Source organism: Schistocerca gregaria, chromosome 1 (genome assembly GCF_023897955.1).
Source record: "Schistocerca gregaria isolate iqSchGreg1 chromosome 1, iqSchGreg1.2, whole genome shotgun sequence".
NCBI lineage: Eukaryota > Metazoa > Arthropoda > Insecta > Orthoptera > Acrididae > Schistocerca > Schistocerca gregaria.
This window is the reverse complement of record NC_064920.1, coordinates 355,875,298-355,889,779: the sequence shown is the minus strand read 5'-3', so window position 1 is coordinate 355,889,779 and position 14,482 is coordinate 355,875,298. Positions and strand designations below refer to the sequence as shown.

Sequence of the window (14,482 nt, the reverse complement as noted above, 5' to 3'; positions counted from 1 at the left end):
TAAATTTGATTATGTTTTATTCTCCTTGTTTTGCTTTTGTTGACATTCATCTGACATCCTCCTTCAAGACACTGTCCATTCTGTTAGACTGCTCTTCTAAGTCCTTTGCTGTCTCTGACAGAATTACAATGTCATCGGCAACCCTAAAACTTTTTATTTCTTCTTCTTAATTCCTAATCCAAATTTTTCTTTGGGTTCCTGCTTGTTCAATGCATATATTGAATAATATTGGTGATAGGCTACAACCCTGTCTACTCCCTTTTCAACCACTGCCTCTTTTTGACACCCATTGACCCTTATAACTGTCGTGTGGTTTCTCTGCAAGTTGCAGATAGCATCTCACTCCCTATATTTTACCCCTGCCACCTTCAGAATTTCAAAGAGAGTATTCCAGCCAGCATTGTGAAAAGCTTTCTCTAAAAAGTCCACAAATGCTATAAATGTAAATTTGCTTTACCTTAACCTACCTTCTAAGAGAAGTCGTAGGGTTAGTATTGTTTTGTATGTTCCTACATTTCTCCGATATGCTCTTCTTCGAGGTCTGCTTCTACCAGTTTTTCCATTCTTCTGTAAAGACTTCATGTTAGTAGTTTGCATTGATGATTTTTAAACTTATTGGTTGGTGATTTTTCACACCTGTCAGCAAATGCTTTCTTTGAATTTGAAATTGCTACATTCTTCTTCAAGGCTGAGGGTATTTCACCTGTCTTGTATATCTCACACACCAGATGGAAGAGTTTTGTCATGGCTAGCTCTCCCAGGTTCTGATGGAATATCATCTACTCCTGAGGCCTTGTTTCGGCATAGATCTTTCAGAGCTTTGTCAGATTCTTCTCATAGTATTATATCTCCCATCTTGCCTTCATCAATGTCCACTTCCCTTTCTGTAACATTGCTTTCAAGTTCATCTCCCTTAAATAGACCCTCTATATACTCCGTCCACCTTCCAGCTTTCCCTTCTTTGTTTAGGACTGATTTACCATCTGAGTTCTTGACATTTATACAGCTGCTTCTGTTTTTCCCAAAGGCCTCTCTAATTTTCCTCTAGGCGGTATTTATCTTTTCCCTAATAGCGATATATGCTTCTAAATCCTTACATTTGTTATGTAGCCATTCCTGCATAGCAGTTTTTTGCTTCTTGTCAGTCTAACTTTTTTAAACGTTTGTATTCCCTTTCATTTTCTGCATTTTTTGTATTTTCTTATTTCATCTGTTAAAGACAGTATATCTTGTGTTATCCAAGGCTTTCTGCTATGTCTTGTCTTTTTACCTATTTGATCCTCTGCTGCCTTCACTACTTCTCTTAAAGCTTCCCGTTTGTCTTCTGTATTCCTTTCCCCTGTTCTAGTCAGTCGTCGTGTAGTGCTACCCATAAAGAAGTCAACCACCTATGGTTCTTTCAACTCATCCCGTCCCATCTCCTTAGTTTCCTACCTTTTTCCAATTTCTTCAGTTTTAATCTGCAGTTCATAACCAATAAATTGTCGTCAGATTCCGCATCTGCCCCTGGAAATTTCTTACAATTTAAAATCTGGTTCCTAAATCTCTGTCTAACAGTACATAATCAATCTGAAACCTTTCAGTGTCTCCAGTTCTCTTCCACATGTATTACCTTCTTTTATGATAATTAAACCAGTTGTTAGCATTGATTACTATGGTAGGTGTGGGCTTCGTGTCTCATCTTGGCTACGATAATGCGTTCACTGTGCTGTTAGTAGTAGCTTACCTGCATTCTTATTTTGTTACTCATTATTAAACCCACTGCTGCATTACTCCTATTTGATTTTGTATTTACAACCGTGTATTCACTTGACCAGAAGTTGTTTTCCTCCTGCCACCGAACTTCACTATTTTCCACTTAATGTAACTTCAACCTGTCCAATTCCCATTTTAAATTTTCTTACCTACACACCCAAGTAAGGGATCTAATATTCCAAGCTCCAATATGTAGAATGCCGGCTCTGTTTCTCCTGATGACTACATCCTCCTGAGTAGTCCCCACCCAGAGGTCCGAATGGGGAATTATTTTACCTCCAGAATATTTTACCCAAGGGATGCCATCATGATTTATCTATACAGTAGAGTGCATGTTCTTGGGAAAACTTACAGCCCTAGTTTCCCCTTGATTTCAGCCATTTGCAGTACCAGCACAGCAAAGCTGTTTTGGTTGATGTTGCAAGACCAGAACAGTCAATCATCCAGATTGTTGCCCTGCAACAACTGAAAAGGCCACTGCCCCCCCCCCCCCCCATCAGGAGTTCCATGGTTCATGAATATATCATCAAGATATCTCTCTGTCTAATTTGAATGTATTTGAAATTCAACATATGGGCACATAAACCTGTTCTTTGATTACAGGGATAACATATCCCTTGTTTATAACACCATCATTAGTTTTAATAGTTTTTCCCCCATTTTTAATAATAATTTCATTCCATTTAGTGTTTTAACTTAACGTGTGATTAATACAGGATTTCATCCCTTAAAGGAAAAAAATCTGTAGTCTGCAGGTAACACAGAAAAGTCACATTTTGTGTTTCACATAATTTCTCAAATTAGGTTGTATTTATATGTGGAAGAGTAAATTTGAATTACATGAATATCTCATACATTTCGTAACCATACAAGAAAGTGGCTTTCCAGGTTTCTCACCAATCCCTTGTGGACATGCAGTGTTACCCCATCAATTCAAGAGAGCTGAGATGATCACCATATAAAAGCAAGGAAAAACAAATGACTCCCCACAAAATTATAAATCAGTTTCACTGCTCAGCAAGATTCACAAACATTTGGAATGATTACTGTATAACAGAATTAGCCCTGAGTTATTTACACATATCCCAACTAAACGGGCAGGATTTCAACCTTGTCAGTGCTGCCTGGATCTAGTTCTCTCATTAACAACATTCGGAGAATCAGGCTGGCAAACACATCTGCTGTATTTATTGACATTACAGTAATATACAATATGGTTTTGGGGTGGTATGATATTAAAGTTTATGAAAACCGAGCGAGATGGCGCAGTGGTTAGCACACTGGACTTGCGTTCGGAAGGACGGCTGTTCAACCCACAGCTTGCCATCCTGATTTAGGTTTTCCATGATATCCCAAAATTACTTCAGGCAAATGTCAGGATGATTTCTTTGAAAGGGCACAGATGATATCATTCCCCATCTTTCCCTAACCCGAGCTGTGCGCCGTCTCTAATGCCTTGTTGTTGACGGGATGTTAAACAGTAATCTCCTCCTCCTCAGGTTCATGAAAGATATCCACTGCAAAAGTACCATCAACTTGACCAGTGCCATGCTTTCTAATAGATGCTCCCAAGTGATTATGGGTAGTAGATTGAGCCATAAAATGAAGCTGAACGATGGTGTCTTACAGGGATCTGTTCTGGCCCCCCTGTTATCGAGCCTACACATAGGTGATACACCCAAAACCATCTCTCAGAAGTTTGAGTATGCTGACAATTGGGTCCTGGGAGAAAGTTTTAAAGATATAGAGACTACTGAAGACATTTTGACGATGGACCTGAAAGTTAGTGGAGTGTGATTTTGCCGTTGAAGATTGCAACCCAGTGGCACAAAGACTTAAGTCCCAAACTTAGAACTCACAACAACGTCTTGTAGAAACTTGGTGCCATTTGCTGGAAATCTTCTGATGCCATGTTACAGACTTAAGCTGCAGCTTTAATCTATGCAGTACTGGCCTGTTGTGCTCCAGTTGGGGTCAATAGTAAGTACTCGCACTAGTCGTACTGATTTGCACCTAAATCAGACTGTGTGCCCTATTACAGGCACAATAAAGGCAACCCCTTAGTAAGCAGTATAGCTGTTCCTCATTGGTGATGAGATAAATCACTCACTCGAAAAGCTCAAGAATAACTATCTTGTACGAATCCATCAAGGCATCCCTGAGTGAGAGAATCATACTGCAGACATAAACCCTTCAAGAGTGTAACAGTTTTGGATGAAAATGGACTCAGCCTAGTTGGCCACTGGAAAGAGGACTTGACCAGACAGACCCTCCCCTTGTCCCTCCCGTGCTTTTCATAGTATTCCTCACTTCACCCTTGCCCACAGCCTCGGCCTCACCACCAATATGGGGATGCGGGCTATCACTGAAACAATCAGTTTTTGATTATATAAGCTTTTTAAATTCCAGTTTAACCTTACGTTAAAACCACTTAAAATAACCAGTCTCTGAAATAATCGAATTTTGGTGTTTTATTCGTATTAATTCCTGTAGTAAACGAAGAAATCAAACAAAGATTGAAAATCTTTAAACCCTCAGTTTCAAGATACATAAAAGTCAAAATATTAAATTGAGTAAGCCAATAAAAGGTAACTTAGCCATATAAAAGAAAACTTATTCCGTCCGCCATTCGCTGCCTTTCACAAAAAGTGATGATTTTTGAATAACCAGTTGAATACTGCAAAAAATCACCAATAATCTCCTGGTGATTCTCATTTTTTGAAACTCTGGTCAAATATCATGTTGTAATTGGTGATCATACCACTGTTTAGGCATTATGAATAGTCACTGCTAAAGGCTCAAAACTGAGATTGAAGAACTCTGTTTTTCATTTTAATTTGTCCATTTTCAGGGTCTACAAGCAGATAAAGCGTATTTCATAGACACAGACAGTAGAACTGTTACTTTCCTGTTTTTGTCATAAACTGTGAATTAATTGTAAGTTTTAATGTTTTAAAGCAAAAGGAGCATAAAATATTCCCAGTCTAGAGATGGTGCCATTCTGTAGTACGTTCCATGTCGGATGAAAACAATAAGAAACTACTATGTAGACCAGGTGGGGGCAGGTCTTGCACACTGCACACACACGCATATCATCTGATAGGCCACACCACATGGTAACAATACTGCATTGTCTCAGAAATGGTGTACCAAATCTTATGACACGTGTTTGTTGCTCGTTTATTTAGAAACCAAAAATTTTAACACAACTGCTGTGGTTAATTGATATTGCTTTTTTTTTACTTAGTGTTCAAATACCAGTTACTCAGAACTAATATATTGGTAACAGTTTTAACTGGTTGGCTTTTCGCATCCCTACACCACACAGCCCAGATTCACCAAGTCTTGTAAAATCTGAGCTTTTGTTGTTATTGTTATCATTTTCAGCCCAATGACTGGTTTGATGCAGCTCTTCATGCTGCTCTATCCTGTGTAAGCCTCTTTATTTCCGAGTAACTATTTCAACCTACATCTTTCTGAATCTGCTTACTGTATTCATCTCGTGGCCTTCCGCTACGATTTTTACCCTCCACACTTCTGTCCAATACTAAATTGTTGATCCCGTGATACCTCAGACTGTGTCCCACCAACCAATCCCTTCTTCTAGTCAAGTTGTGCCACAAATTTCTCTTCTCCCCAATTCTTTTCAGTAGATCCTCATTAATTATGTGATCTAACCAGCAAATCTTGAGCATTCTTCTGTAGCACCACATTTCAAAAGCTTCTATTCTCTTCTTGTCTTAACTATTTATTGTCCATGTTTCATTTCTATACATGGCTACACTCCATATAAATACTTTTTAAAAAATAGGCTTTCTAACACTTAAATCTATACTCAGTCTTAACAAATTTCTCTTCTTTACTAACGCTTTTCTTCCCATCACCAGTCTACATTTTATATTATCTCTACTTTGGTCATCCTCAGCTATTTTTCTGCCCAAATAGCAGCCGGCCGAGCTGGCTGAGCGGTTCTAGGCGCTACAGTCTGGAACCGCACGACCGCTACGGTTGCAGGTTCGAATCCTACCTCGGGCATGGATGTGTGTGATGTCCTTAGGCTAGTTAGGTTTAAGTATTTCTAAGTTCTAGGGGACTGATGACCTTAGAAGTCCCATAGTGCTCAGAGCCATTTGAACCAACCCAAATAGCAAAACTCATTTAATTCAACCACATTCCATTATCCTCATTTTGCCTTTGTTGATGTTCATCTTATATCCACTGACCATTCTGTTCAAGTGCTCTTCTAAGTCCGTTGCTGTCTCTGACAGAATTAAAGAGTCTTCGGCAAACCTCAAACTTTTTATTTCTTGTCAGTAGACTTTAATTCCTATTTCAATTTTTTCTTTTGTTTGCTTCACTGCTTGCTCAGTATACAGATTGAATAACATCGGGGATAGGCTACAACCCTGTCTCACTCCCTTCTCAACCACTGCTTTCCTTTTGTGCCTCTCAACTGCTGTAACTGCCATCTGGTTTCTGTACAAATTGTAAATAGCCCTTTGCTCCCTGTAGAGAATATTCCAGTCAGCATTGTCAAAAGCTTTCTCTAAGTCTACAAATGCTACAAATGTTGGGTTGCCTTTTCTTAACCTATCTTCTATGACAAGTCGTAGGATTTTTTGTTTTGCCTCATGTGTTCCCTCATTTTCCCAGAAGACAAACTGATCGTCCCCAAAGTCAGTTTCTATCAGTTTTTCCATTTGTCTGTAAAGAATTCGTGTCAGTAATTTTCAACCTGTCAACACCTACTTTCTTTAGATTGGTATTATTATATTCTTATTGAAGTCTGAGGATATACACCTGTCTCATACACCTTGCTCACCAGATGGAAGAGTTTGCTCATGGCTGGCTCTCCAAGGCTATCAGTACTTGTCTACTCCTCGAGCCTTGTTTGGACTTAGAACTTTCAGTGCTCTGTTAAATTCTTCATGCAGTACCATATCTCCCATCTCATATTCTCCTACATCCTCTTCCATTTCCATAATATTGCCCTCAAGTATATCTCCTTTGTATAGACCCTCTATATACTACTCCAACCTTTCTGCTTTCTCTGCTTTGGACTGGTTGTCCATCTGAGTTCTTGACATTCGTACAGGTAGTTTTCTTTTCTCCAAAGGTCTGGTCTCTTAATTTTCCTGTAGGCAGCATCTATCTTACCCGTAGTGATATCACCCCTAGTGACATATGCTTCTACACCCTTACATTTGTCTTCTAGCCATTGCTGCTTAGCCATTTGGACTTTCTGTCGATCTAATTTTTGAAACATTTGGATTCCCTTTTGCCTGCTTCATTTACTGCATTTTTCTCTTGTCTCCTTTCCCCAATTAAATTCAATATTTCTTATGTTACCCAAGTATTTCTAGTACACATCATCTTTGTACCTATTTGATCTACACTAAATAAAATACAGATTGTGGTAGATGTGCTGACTTCCCAAATGGGTGGGGAAAATGGCTTGTTGCACTGTTATTGTGGAGCTGCTAGGTGAACCGTAAACCATATTGTTGAAAATAGCCTGTTAACAGCCATAACAGGTGACCCCTCCAAAATCTTGCATGCTACTGAAAAGACAATAGAGTACATCAGCAACATAAGGATTTGGCAGTAGTTCTGGGTATTTTATGTATTTTTATATCCTTTTTTTTTATTTTCCTATTACCTCTATGCTTTATATGCATAGTTAATGTTTGTTTTGTATACTATTTATGTGTTATTAATTCATGTGCTGTACTATGCAATATTCTAAATAAATAATAAATCTGCAGATCACGGAGTAGAAGTCCTGCCTCCAGTAGCCGAAAATCTTCAAGGCGTTCACGATCTCCCCACAGTGTAACAAGCAAAAAGAGCCGTCCTGCGTCTCCTCCTTCACCGTCAAGCAGCCGCACAAAGCACCGAGTACCATCACCCCCTTCCCCACCCCGAAGCAGCAAACGGAGAGCTTCATCTCCGTCAACGCCACCTCGTAAACGACGTGGCTCTGGTTCACCAGTTTCTTCACATCGTGCCACATCGCCTTCTTCACCTCCTCGGAAACACAAGCACAAACACAAATATTAAATTTAAATTGCTCTTCTTGAAGGACGTCAGTCATTGCTGGGCAATTGCTCAGTTTTCTTAGTAAGAAAATACTAAGGACTGAAACTGTACATATATTTGACAATTAATGAATTTTGTGTAATAGCAGTTTGTGATATGGGTCACTTATTGCTGCATTCCACTATTGGAGGAAATGGTCCCAGTCTGTCATTTATGAACTTTTAGTGTCAGAAGACTGTGCGTGTCTTTTGCCAATAGAAAAAAAAGTTGTATAAAATATTTGCAGGAGAATCCTGCAGGTTTTTTTTTGTGGATTGCATGGAAGTGTAAATATGAATGAGAGATGAGATGTATTTATTAGCAAGTTATTACATGTATCTGTCACTGTAATTACATAAAAGACATTGCCACATTATGTATTTTGTGGTTGAAATTGATTTTTATTGTTTCTTTGTAATTACACAATATTACAGGAGATTTGAAAAAATCTTTCTCTTCATTTCTCTTATTTGTATAGTTTAGGGCTACAGATCATCGTGGCAATTCTCTCTCTCTCTCTCTCTCTCTCTCTCTCTCTCTCTCTCTCTCTCTCATGAGGTTTAAGTTATTTAAGCAGTTCTGGATGTTTTATTGATGTCAATCTTGTTTCTCTTATACAAGATTCCAAGAGGATTTTAGATTAATTTTTGTTAATCTTATATAAGGCATTCAGCTTCATCCAGGTTGTGTACCTCTGGGACTGAAGAAGTATACGACAAAGTTGATTTTGAGTGTCAGTCTAGTTTCCCTGCAGTCTTAGATAAAACTACAATATTTCACAATTATTATTCCTCCACGTGACCTGTGTCCGATGAAAAAGTTGTACAGTGTGGTAAGGGTCGCACACAACAAGCTGTTGGTCAATATAGATATTTTGACAAGTACTTTTTGCCAATTAATCAGCCAAATACTGCAATCACAGGAAGTAATGAAAAGTTCCATTGGTCCGAGTGAAATTGCCATATTACTGATATTCGGTTTCAACAAACTTTGCTTTAAGAACTAGTCCACATTTAAGGAATAAATATTAAACAGTTTGCATACTGAAATCCAGCTACAGTAAAACTGCTAACATATTCAAGAGTTTGCAACTATCCCATTCAATTTCAAATGAGTTGCATTAAATTAATGATACGGAAAATGTTTGTAATTCACAACAACTCATATTGCCAGTACATCAGTAATTTCAAACAAATGCCAACTTATTCATGTAGGTGATCTGACGTCACAGAAATATAAGTTCAACTACACAAATTGATCACATTGTGTTGAATTGTAGTTATGTGTAGATGTGTAGACAAAGAACAACACGTAAGATCCGGTAGAAGCTGATAATTATTTGTGGTACTGAAGATAGATAGAATATTAAAAACTCTTTCACATGGTAAAGAACACAATTTGACACCATCATATTTCAGTTATCTAGTTAAGTCAAAATACATACAGTTACGTGAACAGAAGTGTGAGTGTCTACATTCAGGCTTCTTCCTCAGTTCTCTCAATTCCTACTTTCAGTGCAATGTTCACTGCAATTTTCATGATGATAAAGTGACAGTGGAAGACCTCAAAAAGAAATCTGCAGATTGCTGTGCTGCTTCTGTAATTATTTCTAAAAAATAGATCCGAAGTTGCTTATTTCCTTCACTACACCTCCATGTATTGCTTCATGACTCACAGAGTTTCTGTTTTCATATTAAATCACTTTGCATACTGGCCCCGTAAGGCCATTATTAATAAAATAGTTTCATGAAGTGAGAACTGGTAACGTATCCATGGACAAAAATCTGTTGTGATAGAATGACTGAGAAACTGTCCTGAAGTGCATTCTAAAACTTAAGCCTATTCTGTTCAGGGCAGAAAATGGAACAAAGACAATAGAAGCAAAGAATGACTAATGACCCTACAGTGTGTCAATAGTGATGACAGTTACTGCCACTGATAATGGGACAATTTTAAACTCTCAGGTGATTTAAAAATATAAAATCACTATTGTCCACCTATAATTTTGTTAGCAATTCGTGCATTGTTACTGAAATTTGTCTGAAGTATAGATGCCAAGATGGATGCAGCAGTAAGACAAATCATTCTTAGTGTTGACAGACACCATGCACACTCAAAGGTAATGACATTCCTCAAGAACAATGATGTGGTATTTCTTCCTGCTAACTGTACTGCAGCCTCTAGCCCTGGGCATAACTCATCCTATGAAAGCCAAATACTGAATGGCTGTTGTGTCGAAGCCCATTTACTCCACTAAAGAAAGGACACAATGAAAATGAATATTTGTAGGCCACATACTCGTTTGGTGCTGCGTAGAATACTGTAACCTAACAGATTGCATTGGACAGATTTACAAATGCTGGCTGCAAGTTAGTGTCAGTTGTTGTAGAAGAAGAAAACATTTTTTTCCCCAAGAGATAAAGGATAATATTTAAAGATTTTTTGCCTCTGGCCATATTTATCTATGCCATTAGTTGAATAAAACAACTTTTGTATATAAACAATTTCTTCTGAATTAATGAAAAGTATGTGATAATTTATTAGGGCCAAGTCGTGTGAATTTGTGATTGAAGATAAAATATTTAAGTAATGACAGATTCATTAAAAAGGGGTTTTACTGTAATCCTTTCTAGTAATTTATCAATCTAAATAAAAGCTTGCATCTGTCACACTTAATATAACAGTTCAGCTCTGTCTCTTCAGGTATTTCTTATCTGATTACACCAGTCCCCTTAGTTATGGCAATTATTTTGTGGTCTTACCAGCTTAACGTTACTTACTCAATACAGCATGCACAGTCTCAAATGGAAAGTAGAAAATGAACAGTAAGGATGGTGTACATTAGCAGAGCAGCCTATGAAGTTGAATATTTATTCTGAACCAGCTTACTTCTACCATGGTGAAGGTGGTACATTTCCTAAGAACTGAAATCAATTTCACGTGTCACACAAGAGCCATCATAAGGAAAGAAATAGGATTCAGGATTCAATCATTGTACATTTATTTGACTGATTAATGGAAGGCGAGGAGAATGAAATGTAGTCTTGCAGTTTTGTAATGTAATTTGATAGATTAAAAACATGTCCTCACCAAGCAGCTGCAGGGGAACACACACAGAAAGGTTGTTTCACTTATGCAAGCTTTCAGAGCCAGTGGCTCCTTGTTTTAGCAGAAGGGTTGAAGGGGAAGGAAGAAGAGTGAAGGAAAAGGACTGGAGAGTTCGAAAAAGTAATGTAGAACCCCAGATCAGAGGAGACATATCAGATGGTATGAGAAGAAAAAACTGATTGTTTTTGGGGATTGCACAAAACGAGCTGAGAGCTTAAGAATAGAAAATGGGGTAATATGCGAAACTGAGATTACTGCTAAAACATCATGCATGGGTTAATAAGAGTGAAAACCTAAATGCATTGTATGTGACGGAGGTGGTAGAGGGACTGTGAATAATAGATGGGTCAGAAAATGAAAGATGTAGAAAACTAAAAGGGAATGAAGAAAAGAATATTTACTGTGAAAAAATGCTGAGATGGAAGAGGTTAATGTAAATTAAGGCGGAGTGGGTGGCGAGAACCAAAGACATGTAGTGTTAGTTCCCACCAGTGAAGTTCTGAGAAACTGGTGTCTGAGGGAACAATGCAGATGATGGTGTGTGTGGTGAAACAGGCACCTAGATCACAACCATCATGTTGTAGAGCACACTCTGCACTAAGGTATTGTGTGTTGCTTGTATACACCTCTGCCTATTCCCATGCATCCTAACAGATAATTTGGTAGTGGTCATGTCAATGTAAAAGGCCAAAGAGTGTTCACATAACATCTGGTGTATGAGATGTGGCTGATGTATGAGATAAAGACCGGCAGTTGCGAGTTTGTTTACATACTTAAGCGTAAATTTCGTACGAGCGTAGTTATTTGTTTTTTTTTTTTTCTTTTTTACTAGACTTAGCACTTCAAAGTTAAATTTATTCGTGTCTCTCGTCCAGAATCTGTGTGGTTAATTAAAAGTTTCTGAATCAAGTTCATAAGTTTGTTTACATTAAGTGTTTAGTTGCGTATTAGTACAGGTTACGAAACTATTGTGTTGTTGAAGTTATTTTCTGCTTTTGTGTTACGTTTTACTATCAAACCATGTGTGACAAGCGTGGGGGTTGCCGTAGAAATTTGAAAGAGGGGGTGTTCTGTATAGACGGTAGGTTGTGGTTTCATTGGGGCGAGTGCAGCGGAGAGGATACGAGGGTAGATAATTAGGCTCTCCCATGACACTGTAGGTTATGTAGAAAGGACAGAAAAATCATGGAACAGGAAGAAAAGATTTGTGCCGTTAAGGCTGAATTATAAATCGCGAATTTGGAATTATGTAAGCGAAGGGAGGAAAAGGACTCTGGGCACTGGGAAAAGGTAGGAAGCAAAGGGCAAAAAAGGGAAACAATTGATAAAACTTCTGAAATTCAGTTAGCAAATCAGTTTGGCTTGCTACCTGTACTAGTGGAGGAAGGGCCTCATTCAGATGTAGTTGAATGTAGGTTGAAGCAGAATAATAGCTTAAAGAAAAAAGAATAGGAAAAGAAAAATTCTGCTTATAGGTAGCAGTCATGGGAGGGGTGTGGGCCAACAGATTCAGGAGAAATTAGGGACAGAGTACCAGGTCACAAGTTTTGTGAAACCAAGTGCTAGCCTTAGCCAGGTGACAGAAAACTTAGGTCAGCTATGCAAGGAAATTGTGAAGGAACATCAGGTGATTATAGTTGGGGGAGCAGGAAACAGCCTGGCTATGAATCCAAGATATAGTATTAGGTGTGACCTGGGCAAAATAGAAGCAGAAACTGGGCACACGAATGTTGGGTTGGGGGTCTCAGCACCATGATCAGCCCTGGGTAAACACTGCTGTAAGGCGTGTTAACACCGAGCTGCAAAGGATGCTCCAGACACCGGCAAAGTCTCATATGAGTGTTATTCCAGTTGATGCTATTGGTAGGTGCAGTTACACTACACATGGCCTGCACCTTAATAGGAAGGGGAAAGATAAATTAGCTTCTCTATTAGCAGATACTGTAAGGGGGACCACAGTCACACAAGGGGTTATCCCTGTGGTTATTGGGACCAGGCAGATAGGTTTTGTAGGTTAAAGCCAAATTCCAGACAGACAACAACCAAGGAAAATAGAAGAAAAGAAACTTCATCCACAGCAAATAAGGATAAAGCTAAGGGTGGTATCAACTTACTTCACCAAAATATCGGGAATAAAAAATGAAGTAGATGAGCTGATAATGTGTTTAAATGATCTCAAAAAATAAGAATGAGATTGATATACTTTGTCTGAGCACCGTGTAACTGTGGGGATGGAAAATGTCAGTATAAATGGGTATAATTTAGCATCTTACACTTGTAGATCTAGTATGGATAAAGGAGGAGTTGCCATTTTCATAAAACAAGGGTATAAATACAGAACTGTTGAAGTAAGCTAATTTTGTGTTGATCAGCACTTTGAGGTTTGTGCATGTGAACTTCATCTAGATAATGTTGTGTTGATATTAGCAACAGTGTACAGGTCTCCACTAGGAGATTGGGAGCTATTCATAAAAAAAGTTTGACTGCCTATTATGCTGTCTGTCAGACAAAAAGAAGAAGTTATTAATCTGTGGTGATTTCAGTGTTAACTTTCTAAGCAATTCTGATAGGAAAAGTGAACTAGAAGTGTTGTTAAGAATATATAACTTAGAATCAGTGATCAATGTCCCTACACATATAATACAGTAATACTCTAATAGATAATGTATTTGTGCAGCAAGAGGATGTAGAACAAACACATGCTTTCCCTGTGGTAAATGGATTATCTGACCATGATGCATAACTGATTAACTTACAAAACCTAACGGGGCGTACACTTCAGAAACCATTAAGTAAAAGTGTGAGGGTGCTCCACTCATTATCTATTGATCACTTCAGAGAAAGTTTAGGAAATGTGAACTGGGAAGATGTATATAATGAGCCAAATGCTAATGATAAACGCAGCATATTTTTTGATAAATTTATATCTCTTTTTGAACATTGTTTTCCGAAGAAAATTACTAAATGTAACATCACAAACTTTTCAATGAAACCTTGGATTACTAAAGCTATTAAAGTGTCTTCAGAAAGAAAAGGAAAACTGTATGAGACAGCAAGAACTAGTAATGATCCAGAAGTAGTTGTACAGTATAAAAATTATTGTAACATACTGAGAAAAGTTGTAAGGAAATCAAGGAATATGTATGTTAGAGAAGAAATTAACAACTCCAGCAATAAAATCAAATCAATGTGGAATGTTGTTAGAAGGGAGACAGAAAAAGTAACCACTGGGGTAGGTAGTATTACTGTTAAAGAGAATGAGACCATCTTAACCAACAGTAGACAGGTAGCCAATGTATTTAACAATCACTTCTTACCCAAGTGTAGGAGAAAAATTGGTGAGAATAGTTCAAAAGAAAAAGCCAGGCAGTACATGGAAGAGTCTGTTTTGAAAAATTTTAGTCAAATTAAGTTCCATCTAACAATCTCTTGTGAAATAAGGAAAATTATTAAATCTTTGAAAAATAAATGTTCTGTTGGAGTAGATGACATCTCTAACAAGTTATTAAAACAATGGGGAGCAATTACAGCTGATGTTTTG

General features: G+C 37.9%; 1 protein-coding gene across 1 annotated transcript in view; it reads left to right on the top strand.

Annotated features, from left to right (window-relative positions):
• Nucleotides 1-8,231, top strand: part of LOC126345604 (U2 snRNP-associated SURP motif-containing protein) — a 146,999-nt gene extending 138,768 nt beyond the window's left edge. Inside the window, exon 22 of the mRNA XM_050002114.1 lies at nucleotides 7,521-8,231. Coding sequence (XP_049858071.1) covers nucleotides 7,521-7,815 — 295 coding nt within the window. The 3' untranslated portion in view covers nucleotides 7,816-8,231. The remainder of the gene's footprint in view (nucleotides 1-7,520) is intronic.
• Nucleotides 8,232-14,482: the final 6,251 nt, after the last annotated feature.